The sequence below is a fragment of the Odocoileus virginianus genome, chromosome 24, assembly GCF_023699985.2.
Source record: "Odocoileus virginianus isolate 20LAN1187 ecotype Illinois chromosome 24, Ovbor_1.2, whole genome shotgun sequence".
NCBI classification, from domain to species: Eukaryota; Metazoa; Chordata; class Mammalia; order Artiodactyla; family Cervidae; genus Odocoileus; species Odocoileus virginianus.
In genome coordinates, this window is record NC_069697.1 from 1830949 (window position 1) to 1847174 (window position 16226).

The 16226-nt window shown below is 33.1% G+C and overlaps 1 protein-coding gene across 3 annotated transcripts in view; it reads left to right on the forward strand.

Moving 5' to 3' along the window:
• The window catches only part of TRHDE (thyrotropin releasing hormone degrading enzyme), a 409604-nt gene that overhangs the window by 314353 nt on the left and 79025 nt on the right, over positions 1-16226 (forward strand). For all 3 annotated transcript variants that reach the window (XM_070454203.1, XM_070454204.1, XM_070454205.1), the window contains 3 exons: positions 4994-5082; positions 11320-11450; positions 11561-11616. In XM_070454203.1, coding sequence (XP_070310304.1) covers positions 4994-5082; positions 11320-11450; positions 11561-11616 — 276 coding nt within the window. The remainder of the gene's footprint in view (positions 1-4993; positions 5083-11319; positions 11451-11560; positions 11617-16226) is intronic.

Below are 16226 nucleotides of genomic sequence, written 5' to 3' on the forward strand. Positions count from 1 at the left end.
AGAATCAGGGACAGGGAGAGATGGAAGTTAAATTAATAAGTTAAATGAGGTGTGGACTGTAGACTGGTCACTCTGTCTCCCATTTGGAATGTTAAGAATTCTGATTTGATCATGTACCAATATCTAGGTTATGCAAAGCATAAATTAGCTTTCTTTGTTATATCTAAGAGGAATGGAAATCATCCTAAGTAGGGTAGCTCCAAGACAGAGTCCACGTAGAAGTGACTGAGAAAGTCATGCCTGTTTTCTGATGGCTAAATTGGGAAGCCACTTAAGAAAGTGTTGTAAATTTCCTGGTTAGTAGATACACTGTCCTTCAATAATCTGCCCTTGCAATCCAACTGTTTGGATCTGTGGAATACAAGGTACTATCCTGCCACATTGTCAGGGTCTGATCCTGTCAACACTTCTTTACCCAGGCTGAATCACTCACAGTTGTCAAATAGTGCTTCCAGTCAACCACTGTCTGGCCCCAGGTGAAACCTGCTTAGGCCTCATCCTAGGCCTGCCAGGAAGTACATAAAAAGTACTTAACTGTGACAAAGTCAGAGAGATTCAGGCCATGCCTTTGAAAATGATCAAGCTGACACAAGCATCACTGATGCAGGAAAACATAAAGGACATGCAGACGATAGAACAAATTTGGAACAAAAATATTCTGTCATCCTATAACATGCTCCAGATGTATCAGCCATGAGTCTGATTCTCTAAAGTAAGACTTTCTCCCAGGATGTATAGGCATATATAGCATCTACAGAGTTTTGCTTTCGCTGAAGTTATAAAATCACATGGATGTTTTGAATGCTGAGAACTTGGCATAGAGAACATTGAGTGAGATAATGCATGGTATCCCATCAGCCTCAACATTTATTTTTTATCTATTTTGAAATAATAAGAGTTTGCAGTTGAAATTTTAGTATTCACTTTTGTGTAATTGATCATTTAATTCACTATAATGTTGTGGTCAATTCTATCTGCTCTTTGTAAACTTCCTAGATCTTTATTGTATAATGCAAATAGTGCAGTAAAACATAAAGCTCATTTATGCTAGAAACCCCATTGAGGATATTTTCTAGGGCAGCATGATCAATTCTTTGTCTTCAGTTTTGTAGAAGACACGAGAATACTATAACATGCCTAGAACATTTTAAATGTATGCAGTCATTAAAAGGCAGAGACATTACTTTGCCAGCAAAGGTCAATATAGTCAAAGATATGGTTTTCCAGTAGTGATGTACGGATGTGAAAGCTGGACCATAAAGAAGGCTGAGCGCTGAAAGATTGATGCTTTTCAACTGTAGTATTGGAAAAGACTCTTGATAGTCCCTTGGACTGCAAGGAGATCAAACCAGTCCATCCTAAAGGAAATCAGTCCTGAATACTCATTGTAAGGACTGACGCTGAAGCTGAAGCTCCAATACTTTGGCAACTGATGCGAAGAGCTGACTCATTAGAAAAGCCCTGATGCTGGGAAAGACTGAAGGCAAGAGCAGAAGGGCAAGACAGAGGATGAGATGGTTGGATGGCGTCACCACTTCAATGGATACGAGTTTGAGCAAGCTCCGGGAGATGGTGATGGACAGGGAGGCCTGGTGTGCGGCAGTCCATGGGGTTGCAAAGAGCCGGACACGACTGAGCGACTGAACAACAATAGTCATTTTATTTTTCATATGAGGTAGCTATGTTACAGCAGAGAAAGGAAAGATTTTTATATAATAATTACATAAAGTTAGTTGATATGTGAAAGTAACATATTTGCTAGCATTTTGATATTTGGATAGTTGTAACTTTGTGTAGCTTTCTTTTATAAATTAATATAAAGATTCAGTAATGTCCCTCATATGTATGGAGCTTCTTAGAGTCTTGTGCTACAGGGAACTATATTTATCTCCTTTTGTTTTTGGTCTAATGACAGCAGCCTCTGAACCACTTTTCATGACATCTGCTTGAATGCATCACTAATACTGATACAATTAAAAAAAATTTTTTCCCCTCAAGCTAAAATAAGCAACAGTTCTTTTCTACCTTAACATAATCATTAGAATAAACATTGCTTTATTATAAAAATGTGACCTATGTGAAGAGAGGTATTCTCAGGGACTATTAAAGAAAAAAATTCTCTGGAGAGTCTGTTGAAATGTATTGTTTTTGTTGCCTTTCTTCTTAAAATGATATGACAGAACATTCAAGTTAAATTTAAGGGGCAGGTGTACAAACTCCTTTCACACATTCTTTTTTCTAGTTTCTTTTAAAATATAACTCACTACAGTCTTGGATTTGTTTTCTTTCTTTTTTTTTTGTAGCACATCGCATAGAGCTTTCCGCCCACGATATAGAGGGTCCCTAGCCTTTTAAGTTGTAATCGCAAGGGAACATAATTATCATTCTTTGATCTTAAAATGAAATTGGTGGAAAGTTCAAATATGTGTTGCTTGGAAAGTTACAAAAAGTAACTTGTAGGGTTGCCATTTCCTTCTCCAGGGCATCTTGCAGACCCAGGGATCAAACTGAGGTCTCCCGCCTTGCAGGAAGATGCTTTAACCTCTGAGCCACCAGGGAAGCCCCATTGTGTTTATAGTATAGCAAAATGTGCTTAGTGATTTGTGATTTTTATTTTGTCTTTGTGACAATGTATAGATTTTGTTTATGTGTCTATCAATACATGTACATGCATGCATATATATACACACTCACACACAGACACATAGGCATATAGAATAGAGGCCAAAAATATTAAGAAAAGTATAGAGGCTATTTTAAAAGTTTTACAAAATGCCCTGATGGTTGTGTCCTGATACCTTTTTTTTATTTTTTGCATCTGAATATTGCTATGCAGTGCAGTGTTGTCATTTAGGAAAGTTTCTTGTGTGTGGAATTGTCTGTAAACAGCACGCAGGTATTGATAGTAATCTCTTTTTCTGCGCTTTCGAGACTTTTGTGAAAACTCAGATATCAAAACCTCAATTTTTATTGTTATATATAATTTCATTACTTAGAAGAATGAAGTTTAAATAAGTGTAAAATTAGAAGTATAATTACATTAGGAGCAAATAATTTTCATAAATATTTTTGATCATGCTACAAAAAGATACATTTATCCTTGAAAAGTTTTAAACATCTTCAATATATCTTTTGCCCTTTAACTGATACTTATTTGACATCAAAATTTAGTTGCCCCAACTCAATACAGAAGACATATACTAAAAAAATCTATTTCATGAAGTTAATCTCTGTCTATTATAGACTGATATGGTTCCTTTTATTTTACTTCAATTCAATCTCATTCAATCCATTTCAACAACAATTTATGGAATACCTTTCATTTCCAGGCTTTTGAAAGATCTTAGATACACAAAAGTAAGTTCATAGCTTGAGAATCAGATGCAGAGTTAGGTATTGTCTCTTAATTAATAATTTTAATTAATCAAAATGATTTCATACTTTTAGAGAATAGCTATATCTAATGATTTATATCATTATTTTTAGAGAACAGCTATATCTGTCTATATCTAGGTTTCTATCTCAGTTCTCTGTATATCTTCCTCACAGTAAATCCATTTTAAAATATTTCTGCATATTTTTAGTTTCATGAGTTTGAGGATATTTGTTAAAGAGTGTACGTGGGTTGTGTTCACCAATGTGTATTCTAAATGCAATACTATTTTGCTGCTATAGGTTGTTTATTTCCTGACCTGTCTGGAATCCATTATAGTATAGCATCATGTCTTCCCTTAGTGGGGACACAAAAATGTTTCTCTGAACAAGTATAGCATATACTTTTAAAATTTAGAATCTTAAACATATAACTTTCGTTGGAGATAGTAGTCGGTATCAAACTAGGAATTTCTCCCAGTATTCTGTTTGGTGTTTTGTGCTATTACTAAATTCTGTTTATTGTGACTAGGAAACATGAAATGATAAACTAATAATCAAATTCAGCATGACAGATTTGGAGATGTCCTCCCCTATTAAAAGGCATATGCATTCTATTTTTACGTGTATAGCTCCAGACATGTTCTCTGAAAAATTCTCCATTAACTCGCACAGTTACTGAGATCATGCAGCATATCTTCTTATAGTTTTCAAGTCAGAAATATTTTTCACATATTGCATATTGTTGTCTACCCCTCTTGCTAGTGATACAGTGATTGGTCAACATAATCTGGCTGTATTATAGGGGGAGTAAAATGTAGTCCCGGATTTTGTTATAAGACTATCCAGCTTATCTCTGGATGCTCATCTGAGGTTAAATTGATACTACTTCATGCACTTTAGGCCTCAATTTTTGTCCTATCAAAAGTCATAGCCTACAAAATGCTTCTCTTTACTAGCTGAGACTCATGACTGATTCCTGCAAGTTGGTGGGTGATTTCACATATCAATTTGGAAAATCCACTTTAGAAAACAGGGCATTAGGTGTGTCTTATAGCATTCTTTGTATTGATCTGGATTTCAGGGGTATCTAATTAATTTTTCTTTTCGTCCTTACTTTGCTGTGTAACTTTAGGTGTGCTGTATTAACTTTTCTTTAAAAAATGACAAGTTTTTTCAAAGAATAGTTAGACAAGTAAATGAGGAGAATGTTGAAATGTAAATGCATAAAACCACTGAAATGTGCATTAATCTAATATAGAATCAAGTAGAATGAAGTTATTTTAAGACTTTAATCAATATATTATGTGGTGAGATAATATGGATTTTAGCTACTTTTTATTCCTCATGTAAAATGCAAATCTTTCCCCCCCCCCCCAAGATAAATTGTTTTGCTGGTAGTCCTCCTTTTGTATTGAAATTAAAACTCTTAGAGTTCAAGTTTGCTTAGTGAGTTGAAAGAGTAAATTCATTTTTACTTACTCCTTATGTTTATGACTGGGGAATCTTTTCAATTTTCCTAAAGAGAATAATAAAAAAAAATCACATGAAAGATGTATAGGAAATACTGTTTATTTGTTACAGCCATTTTAATTCCTAAAGTTTGTCTTTTATTTTGCAGTTACCTGTGGCAGATTCCATTAACTATTGTGGTAGGAAATAGAAGCCATGTGTCTTCAGAAGCAATTATTTGGGTGTCTAACAAATCAGGTAAAACATATATTTTCCTCTGAGGAACTACTTGGTCTCAAATAAATGTTTAGCAACTTAACTTCTGGTTTCAGCTGTTATAAACATGTGAGTAAAGACAAATTAGAAAGAGAATATAGAAGAATAATCTCTATAAAATTAAGTATTTCTACATAGTCTAATTTTAGTCTATTGATATAATTATTAAATTTGTGTCTTTGATTATAAAGAGAAAATTAAAAACAAAATACTTCTAGTACTAGTTTTAACTGTTTTAAACTGCATTATTTTGTAATCCCAAATGTAATTAACTTATAATCATAGTTCCCAATAGAGCAATATGTCAAGCTCTGAAACACTGGCCACATATTTAATTCCATTTTCCAGCTATCTTCTCTTTATTAAACTGGCCTTTTATATAGAATGGGTCTGGCAGTAAAATTAGATAACTATAGAGCCAGATATGAGAGGCCTTGATAGCTCATCAAACCATCCTTTTAGGTAGGGTTAATGCTCAAGGAGCAGAGAAAGATGAGATTCTATTCTGTTTCTAAATATCTTCAAATAAGATAGTGACCTATTTCATTTCACTATCAGAAAGCTATTTCTTGAAACCAGTCTAAATCCTTCATGCTAGAGTGTGAACCAGGTCTCTTTTATTTCTGTTTTCCATTGAATTGAAAAAAGCAATTATCGTTTTTATGTAACATCTCATTTAGATTTAAATGGTCAAGTATTCCACATTTTGTTTTTCTTACTGTTTTCTCATATTCTGCTAATTTATCTTTTCTTACTATTTTATAAGCATCATTTTAAACAAATCTTTTCTTGAAATAAGGTGAAGTATAAATAAATAACAAAATACTGTTTCTTCCCCTCAGTCTAGCTGTTATTAGGGAGATGTAAATGGTCAAAATACACACACATATAAATACAAGAAAAAGGTTTTACAGCAGAATCTAATCTGCTTACTAGAAATATAAACTCTTGTTTTTCCAGTTGAATTTTTATTCAAATGTTCATGTTATTGTATTTTAACACATATTATGAAAATATGTGCTTTCATTTATATACATTATGTATAAAACATTCATATATAATGCAATGATGCATTGAAATGCTCATTTTAAAATGTATTGGTGTATCTCCTTTTAAATTGCTTACTATATTCTTTTCATTTCTTTGAATTAGTTTTTATACCATGTTCTGAGTTCACACTTACTGTATTTTCTTTGTACTTCTCTTTTATCTTCATGTAGTTTTATTTATCTACATAATTTATTATGAAATGATGAGTGAAAACAGTGAACTCCTATTGTAATAATTGAGCTATTAGAATGAAGTCTTAGGTCCATAGGATTGCTAGGGACACAAAATAGAAGAGTTTTGAGAAATAAAGCAAAAAGGTAGAAGGTAGACTAGAAATGGGAAATTAGATACTGATCCAGTGTCAGGATCAGCCCCAGCTTTCACTTTTGGACAGTGCAGGGTTCAGGGCAAGTCTGATTCTTCTTCAACTCTTTTCTCAGGGTCCATTTCCTCTAACTCCCTAGTTATTTCTATAGTGTTACCCACGATGTCCACAGATTATCTACAATAGTATCATGACTTTTATTTTTATTGAAGTTTGGTTGATTTACAATATTCTGTCAGTTTCAGATGTAGGATAGTTATTCAATTTTTTGCAGATTTTACTCCATTCCGGGCTTCCTTGGTGACTTAGTGGTAAGGAATCACACCTGCATTGCAGGAGACCTGGGGTGTGATCCCTGGGTGGGGAAGATCCCCTGGAGGAGGGCATGGCAACCCACTCCAGTGCTCTTGCCTGGAGAATCCATGGACTGAGGAGCCTGGAGGGGCTGTGGTTCATAAGGTCACAAAGAATTGGACACGACTGAAGTGACTGAGCACACATGCATGCATACTCCCTTTTAAATTATTACCATGATGGCTTTTCTTGACCAATGACTACAGGTTGTTGTACTGATATTTGAGAGATTGTTTTTACTTATAGTCTTTTATTGTTAATCAGAAATAATAATAACATGATATTTCAAGCCACGTGCTTGCCTAAAAAGTCCTCTGTGGTCATACATTTGATTGTTATACACAGCTGCAGAGTTTTGTGCAATGCGTAACTCTAGGAGATGATATTTACATGGGCTGTGATATTACTTAGGCTTCCCCAGTGGCTCAGAGGGTAAAGAATCTGCCTGCAATGCAGGAGACCCTGGTTCAATCCCTGGGTGAGGAAGGAAATGGCTACCCACTCCATTATTCTTGCCTGCAGAATTCTGTAGACAAAGGAGCCTGGCAGGCTGCAGCCCATGGGGTTGCAAAGAGTTTGGACGTGATTGAATGATGTTATTACTTGCAAACCCCTCACTTCATAATTGTGTAGTGTGCAACCTATGGAGTGCAATGTGTCATATTCCGTTAAATCATAGCACAGTCTTCTGATTGATAAAACATAGTCTCAGTTGAAAGTTGAGGTTTTTGTTTGGAATTTCCATACCACGTAAATGTTTCTTGAAAACTTTATGAATACATACATCTGGAAGAATTTCACAAGTGGAAAATAAAACAAAGGCAACCTTTCTAGCTTCTCTGTTTATTCTCGTTCTAAATATATTTGGTTCTGTCTTGAACTCCATTCCATGACAAATAAAAAGCAGAAACCAGTCAAGGATTAGGGAAGAAGGTTAAATTTATATCCTTTTAGATCACCTTTTATCTTCAAAATATAGTTAACCAATATTAATGAAAAATGTTTCTTCATAGATAACGGTAAGAACATATTCTGATTAATTCTTACCAACATATGCTAAACATTCCACTTTTTAATTATAACAGATCAATGCTTTTACAATTTTTTGTCATCAGTAATATCAATTTGATGTCACATGATACTAAGGTCAAGTCATTAGTGAACAATGTAAATAATATAAAATGTGAGTTTTATTTGTATCATTATATGTTCTTGACACTTCAATTTTTTGTTGTGTTGGGTGGTTATCTAATTAATTCCAAGCTAAGGCACATATCATTTTAGGTTAAACATAGTTTTAAAGCAAATTTTTGAATTACTGAAAGTAGGTAAAAAGATTTTTCTCTTGTTTTTACTATGAAAATGCTGAGAAAGCAAACATTTATACATAGTAGCCCTCATATTGACTGACTATTAACTGATGTATAGTGGAAGGAAATACACTTAATGACAAACGTTAGGAAAGAAAAAATTCAAGGGAAAGTGATTCTGAAAATCAGAAGTAAATATTAAAAATAGCATAATGCTTCCCTTAAATATTGGCTCATAGGAGTCTCATGAGCCTTTAAGGTATTTTTTTTTAACCTCTAGCTTGCAAATGAGAAAATTAAGGCTTGAGAAATAACTTGCCAAAAATGTCTCAGGAACTTGATTTTCTTTTCTAAGTTTATTTGTGACACATGCACACACAAGATTTTAATACTTTGGTAGGTTACTTTGCAGATCTGTCAGTTTCATGGCCATAGAGTGCACATGCATGGTTCTCTGTAATCTCTACAGAGCATGATATAATTTGAGTTTCACAAGAGTTCAATGAGAAAACGAGGGTGTGTTATTATATGTGAATTTGTTTCACTTTGTTCCCCTTGGCATCCTGGTTCACTTTTTTGTTTGTTTTCAATTCTCATTGTTCTGCAACCAGCCACTATTAAGTAGAAGATCTGATCTGCTTTCTTTTTCATTCCAAAAGGAAGAATAAAGTATACAAATATAAAACATTATAAAATGCCAACTATTCTGTGCCTTGATGTAGTCTGAATCTTGTGCCATTTTGGATATATTTTAAATATAAATTTTAATTGTTACTACTAACACCTGATATATAACATCCATACTTTTTACTATGGTACTCATCACACACTGTACCTCATTAGACTATTGGAAAAGATCTCTTTAAAATTCACTGCTTGCCATTAGTTAATCTGAAGAACATTTTAGAGATATAATTAAGTAGAATGAAAAAGATATTTAAAAATCTATTACAAAATATTTTGGGGAATCATTTCTCCAAAGATTTCATTTATAGCAAAGGTATAAAAATATCCATGAACAGTAATAGCCTTCAAGTTTTAGTTATTAATTTAATAATAGAATATTTAAAAATAATAGATGCTTGCCTTTCTTTTTCTCCTCAGATTACATAGCAAGTGTAGGGATTGTTTTCCTGTTTTAATTGGTCTCTGTTCTACCTATAAGTTGTTGAATTCAAAAGCTCAAAAAACTAGAAATAAGTGCATTATATGAAGGTAAGTTATACCATCTATATAAAATGTCAGGAGGAAGTAACTTTAAAAAACAGATTTAATATAGAAATCCATGGCCATTTCAAAATTGTAAAATGTTTTATCATGTGTTTATTAAACCCAATGCTTTAACATTGTAATTTCTTCAAAGAATAATCACTTTCCAGATGAAAATGATTAAACTTGTTCTTAACCCATGTGAATTCAATAACAATTTTTAAATGTTTTGTTATAAATGTTTAAATGTTTTGTTATATGTTTTGTTATAAAAAAAAATCTTATCATTCCTAAAGAGTTAAGGTTACTCAAGAAAAACAATATCATCAATATAATCAGTTTTTCTTCAGTGAATTCAGACATGATTAACTAAAATCTCTCTTTATGAGAACTAATTTTATATGCTGTCTTTTAGATTATTTGTTTTTATTTTTACATCTGTAAAATTGGGTCACATTCTAAAGCTTCACAGAAATTGTGTGAGTAAATATTACATTTTTGAAAAATATGCAGATACAAAGCATTAGAAACTTGGAAAGTTATAAATATTTTAGAGTAATATCTGACAGATTTATTTTTCTAAGTACCACAGATTAAGCTATGTAAAATCTCAAACTAATAAATTATCCCCCTTTGCCATTGTATCATACAATTGGAAGGGTCTTTAAAGGGCATTACTTGGCCTTTAGGTTATAGGTAAGGAAACTGAGAGCCAAAAACAATCAATGGACTAAGTTCAAATATTTTTATATAGGAGACTAGTTACAACAATACAGGTTTTGTACTCTTTTTTAAAAAATTATATACATATATATATAGTTCAGTTCAGTTGAATTCAGTTGTAGTCGCTCAGTCGTGTCCGACTCTTTGCGACCCCATGAACCGCAGCACGCCAGGCCTCCCTGTCCATCACCAACTCCCAGGGTCCACCCAAACCCATGTCCCTTGTCGGTGATGCCATCCAACCATCTCATCCTCTGTCTCCCCTTCTCCTCCTGCCCTCAATCTTTCCCAGCATCAGGGTCTTTTCCAATGAGTCAGCTCTTCGCTTCAGGTGGCCAAAGTATTGGAGTTTCAGCTTCAACATCAGTCCTTCCAATATATATACTACAAGTTTTAAATAACTTCATACATTATGCTACTTCAATGAAGCATGAGTCCTGACGGCATCAGCAGCAAAGTGATTAGAATTGTAAACTATGGTTTTAGGAAGTCAATAAAGGCTGCCATTAAAAGTGAATGAGTTCTCTGTATCATATTTGAAGGGGTTAAATATGTTAAGTTATAAGACTACTTTTACTGGCTTCCTTTAATTGAATTAACCAGTAAATGCAATCAAATTACCATTTTCCAAAGTGATTCTAATAAGCAAAATTTATTATCTTTGTTCTAATTATATGTAGAAATATTAGAGCTTTAAATGAGGTTCTTTTTCCAACATGATTGATGATGCTGGAAAATCTGTTATTTATTAGCACATTCAAAAAGCACAAGAAAGAGGGTAAGAAATAACAGTGACTTTCAAATAAATGAACCCTATTGTTGTAATCAGTTTCTTCCTGAATAAAATAAGTAGATTATGCACCTGAAACCTTTTTTTATTCCAACTACAGATACATATACAATCTTACTGGAAGCCACATGAATGCAGTAGTAGATTTCTTGGTTATATTATTTGTCTTGAGAAAGATAATTATATATACATAATAGGGCTTTATCAAGAATAAAAATGTTAATTATAAGAAAACAGTTAATTGAGTACTAATGAATAAGACACTAAAGGTTTTCTAGCAAATTCTAACATAGTGATTAATTGTGTAATTAGTAAAAAGTAGACTTCAATTAGGTATTTAGAATGGTGTCTTCTTTTAATTATTGGCACTGTGACATTTGATATTAAGAAAGCATACTTCCTCCTGTTTTAACCCTTAAAATTGAAAATCTCTCTTACCCCTAAAATGCTGTTTTCAGAACACCATAGGATAACTTTGGACAAAGGAAGCTGGTTGCTGGGGAACATCAATCAAACTGGCTATTTTAGAGTCAACTATGATTTAAGGAACTGGAGATTATTAATTGATCAATTAATCAGGAATCATGAGGTAAACTGGACTTTACTCATCAAATATCTGTTTAGATATATGAACATCTGCCATTCTAATCCTAAATAACTCCATTTTTGTATTTTTGCTTTTTTTGGTTGGCCTCATAGCTTCTCTCTGTCAGCAACCGAGCAGGTTTGATCGACGATGCCTTCAGCCTAGCCAGGTATGTTTTCCTGTGGATCTCCACAATAAAACTAGTATTCGTAAGACTTCCTCTGTTAAGCTTAATAGTATATAAGTTTTGAATCTGAAATCTTTTAAAAATTATTTCTATCTCACATCCTTTGTGTTTAGATATAAATTATAATCAGTGTCCCAAACTCTTGATCAATAGTAGCTGTCGGGTATTTCTGAGCCAGGAGAAGCTTGATCAATTTTCGCCACAGGTTCAATTTAACACTCAAGATTAATAATCTCTTTCCAATTTCATTAATGAAGTCTACAAAATGACCATTGTGCCATATTTAATTTTTCATGGAAAGTACCTTCAAGCATCATCAATTTTTTTTCCTGACATATACTAGTATATCTTTTTTTAATGTATTTTTGAATGTGATTCATTATGAAAAGCTTGTGCTGCAAGACAGAAATAAATATTCTACTGGGTAAAGCTGTTCTGAACAAAATATATATAAATCTTGTAGCAGAAGTTTTAGTACTAGTTACAGTAATATTTGTTTCTAATAATCTATTTTCACAGTTATATTTATAATGTTAAAAATCAGATATTCCTTTGGATAGTCATTAGATAGCTATTCCTTTAAAATAATGTTGATCATAAACCCAAGCTATTTTACTCAATTTTTAGACTACATAGTAAAATAAACTCAGTTCTTTTAATATTTTGTATTGCTTCATGTCCAAATATAGTTTTAATTTTAATAATATGATAAGATTGGACAAAAATTAGAAATGATAGTGTTGGAGGGTAGTCACATATGGGGATAAAGATTAAGTAAGATATGAAGACTTTCAAGAAAGTATTAGATATGACATGAAGATTATTCTGACGAGGGTATACGTTGCCCTGACAGAGAAGCAGGAGAAAGAGAGACATGTTAAGGGTTCCACAGGAAAGATTAAGGAACTGGAAGGTTAATTAAACTAGCATTACCAGTTAATTAAACATTTAAAAGATTCCAGACACTGTTTTGTTTTACATATAATAATTTGAATAATCCTTACAACCTTATAAGTATATATAATGCGAATAAGTATTATTCCCATTTTATAGGTGAGGAAACGGAGGCTCAGGGAGGTCAAGTAACTTACCTAAAGTCACACAGCTAGTAATTGACAGGACCAGGGCTTTGTGTATATGCAGTAATATAAGAGCCAGGTAATACAGGAAGATTGGGAGGGGGATTTGAAACAATAGTTCATGTGAATTCTTATGGGTTTGAAAGATGGTGAGAAAGCAAATAAATAGTGACGTCCTAAACAGAGAGGCAGATGGAAACTGAAACAAAAGGAGTTTTGTATAAAATAATAGAAGCTATTTTTAAATGAAATATTTTAATTTTGGTAGATGCATTTTTTTCAAAAATTAAATTCCTTGTTGAACATTGCTTTAAATAACAATTTTGGAAGCCTTAAATATTTGCAAGTAAACAATTTCATTATCATTTATACAGATTACCAGGGAAATATGCAAATCTCATTGAATATATATTAAAATGTGTTCTATTGATCATGAAATAGGTCTCCTATTAGCATGGAAGTAAATAAACCCCAAGTTAGATTTATTCTGCATTTACGTGAAACACTCTGCAGTTACTTGGAGTTCTTTGTGTTTTAGTGTATGCTAGTAAATGTTGCGAAGTTTTGCTACCCACCTGTTTCAGCCTTCTTTCAGTTTCCTGAACATATTACAATCCTTTTGGCTTCTTTATAGGTAACACACAGAAGGGTAGCAAATCTTTATCAATATACATGTTCTAAATACGGTACTGAGGCTTTTCTGAATGATTTTGTTCCGTCTTCTTGGTGAACCCACAGAGTGGGTGTGATTGCTACAGCCATTTTATAGCATGCTATAGACATGGAGGTTGAGAGGGGCTAAGTCTCTTAGCTAAGGGTGCACAGGTTTTGAGTAAGGGATGGGAGATAACATTCAACTCAGCGCAGCAGAGCCTGTGACCTCAGGTCAGGATGACTTTGCCCATTTCATGAAATTCTTCTCTCCCCTTGTCTGTTGGGAATATTACTATTCATTTAAAAATTTTTTTTCACTTGCACCACCTTACCTGAAACCTGCCTGTCCTCCCCAGCAAGAATGTGACATCTGTGTATCTGTGCATTAGCAGTTGTCACCTTATAATTCAGCTACTTTTCTGGGTCCCTATGATTTTTGAGTGATCGTGAGTGTAGGGCTTGTCTCATCCTTGTATGACTACTACCTAACTTAATCTTTGGTACTGGATTATACCAATATATATTTGTTGAATGAATTGCTGATTAATTATTGATTACTCAGACCATAAACTTTCAGGCCCACTATTTTTTTTGCAATTAAGTACACATATTCTAGGTATTTTTTTATGGTTGTTTTATAAAATATATAAAAACTGCAAGAATGCATTCTAGTTGTACTCATTCAAACAAGAGAGATAACAATGTGAAACTTTTGTTTTTCTCCTTCTGTGACCTCCCATAGCTTTTATACTCAGAAAAAATTATTAATATTTGATGTATATAAATCTGGCCCTTTTTTAAAACAATTTCTATGCAGTTTAATTTTTTACATGAACATAAATGTTCTCTGACTCATTTATAAAAATAAGTCTGAGGAGCTTTATTCCATTTTTTCTAAATTTTCATTATTATAATCAAGACTGCACTGAACATCCTTGAACAGTCTTTTGTTGTACATATTTGTATTTTGGTATGATTCATTCTTGAAAGTGGAATTTTTTGCTTAAAGAGTGTAACATTTTTGATAAATATTGCAAGTTGTATTCCAAAGGGATTCCGAGTAGAACCCTCCATCAACCATGTATGAGGGGGCCCAATGTCCTCATACCCTATATGATAGTAAACAGTATATATCTTTTACATTTTTGACAGTATGGAAAAAAAATAAGGTTTTTTTGAAGTTGTTACAGAACTAGTTAAAATAACTTGTGCATCTTTTCCTATACATCTTCCATGTGTATTTAGTTTTCTTTTATGAATTGTTACCTGGTTAGAAGAAAAAGAAAAGTCTAACAGAAGATGGGTGAGGCATTTTTCCTACTCTTTTCCTATATATTTTGGATGTTTTGAGGTTTTAAGCCTTTTTGTAGAAGATGATTTTACAGTATTTTCTCTCAATATCATGTCTTTTTTTTTAAACTTTGTGATGTATTTCATCATCTCAATGGCTTTTAATTTACATGGTATTCAGTTTGTAGCTTTCTGTTTCTCTGGTTCTGATTTCCATAGGAGACCTTTGCTACATGAACATTTTGAAAATATTTCATTTTTTTATTTGTAAACTATTTTGCTTTTACATCTATTTTCTCCACACCTTCTTCTCTAATGAGTTTTTATGTATAGCATAGTTTTCTTTAACATTATACATTTATAACCAATTATTTAATCCTGTTTGTTTACAAGACCTTTCTTATTCATAGATTTGAAATGATGTCTTTATCTTAATGCTAATATTTTTATTTTAGGGAATTGATTCAGTTCTGTTCCACTGGTGTCCGTTCTTTGTGGCACTGGCATGACATTGCTCTGATTAGCTTCATTTTATAGTGTGTTGTGGTTGGCGACATTTTCTCTTGTTCTTGTTCAAAATCTTACATATTTTCTCTTAAGTATAGGTCTCAAAATCAGTTTGACAAAGCCATTAAAAATCCTGCTGTAGTTATGACTGAATGTGCATTGGATTTATAAGTTAATTTTTAAAGAATTAGCATCTTTTCAAATGTGAGATTTCCAATACCAAAACATTTATCCCCACTTATTTAGGTCCCTAAATGAAGTTCTGTAGCTTTATTTACATGAGTTCTGGTAATGTCATATTATTCCCTCATTCTTTTTTAAATGATATATGCTTTAATAGGAAATGGCACTGCTTTTGCACTTACATGTTCTAATTTTCATTCCTTGTGTGTAAGGAACTAATCAGTTGTCTTGCAAATGTCTTTGTATTATGACGTGAACTTTGAAATTAGTGACTAAATGCCTAGTTATTTTTTTTTTGTAAGTCGTCCTTCCTGTTTGTTGGTGGGCTTTGTTATGATGAAGCATTGCTAGATTGGGAGATATAAAAATGAACAAGATGCAGTTCTTGTTCTCAGCGAGTTCATGGTCTATCAGGGACAATGTCCTGTAGACAATTAACTATATCCAACGTGTCAATGTGATGAATAAGATATTATGAAAGTGTTGGAAAGTAAAGAATTAATGTGGTCTAGAGAGATTGTTGTTGTTCAGTTGCTAAGTCATGTCTGACTCTGACCCTAAGAACTGCAGCACACCAGATTTCCCTGTCTACTATCTTCCTAAGTTTGCTCAAACTCATGTCCATTGAGTCACTGGTGCCATCCAACCATCTCATCCACTGTTGCCCCCTTCTCCTCTTGCCCTCAATCTTTCCCAGTATTAGGGTCTTTTCCATTGAGTTGGCTCTTCACATCAGGTGGCCAAAGTATTGGTGCTTCAGCGTCAGCATCTGTCTCTTCAATGAATATTCAGGGTTGACATCCTTTATGATTGACTGGCTTGATCTTTCTGTCCAAGGGTGATGGACGTCATATAGTAAATAACATCAAGAGAATGAAA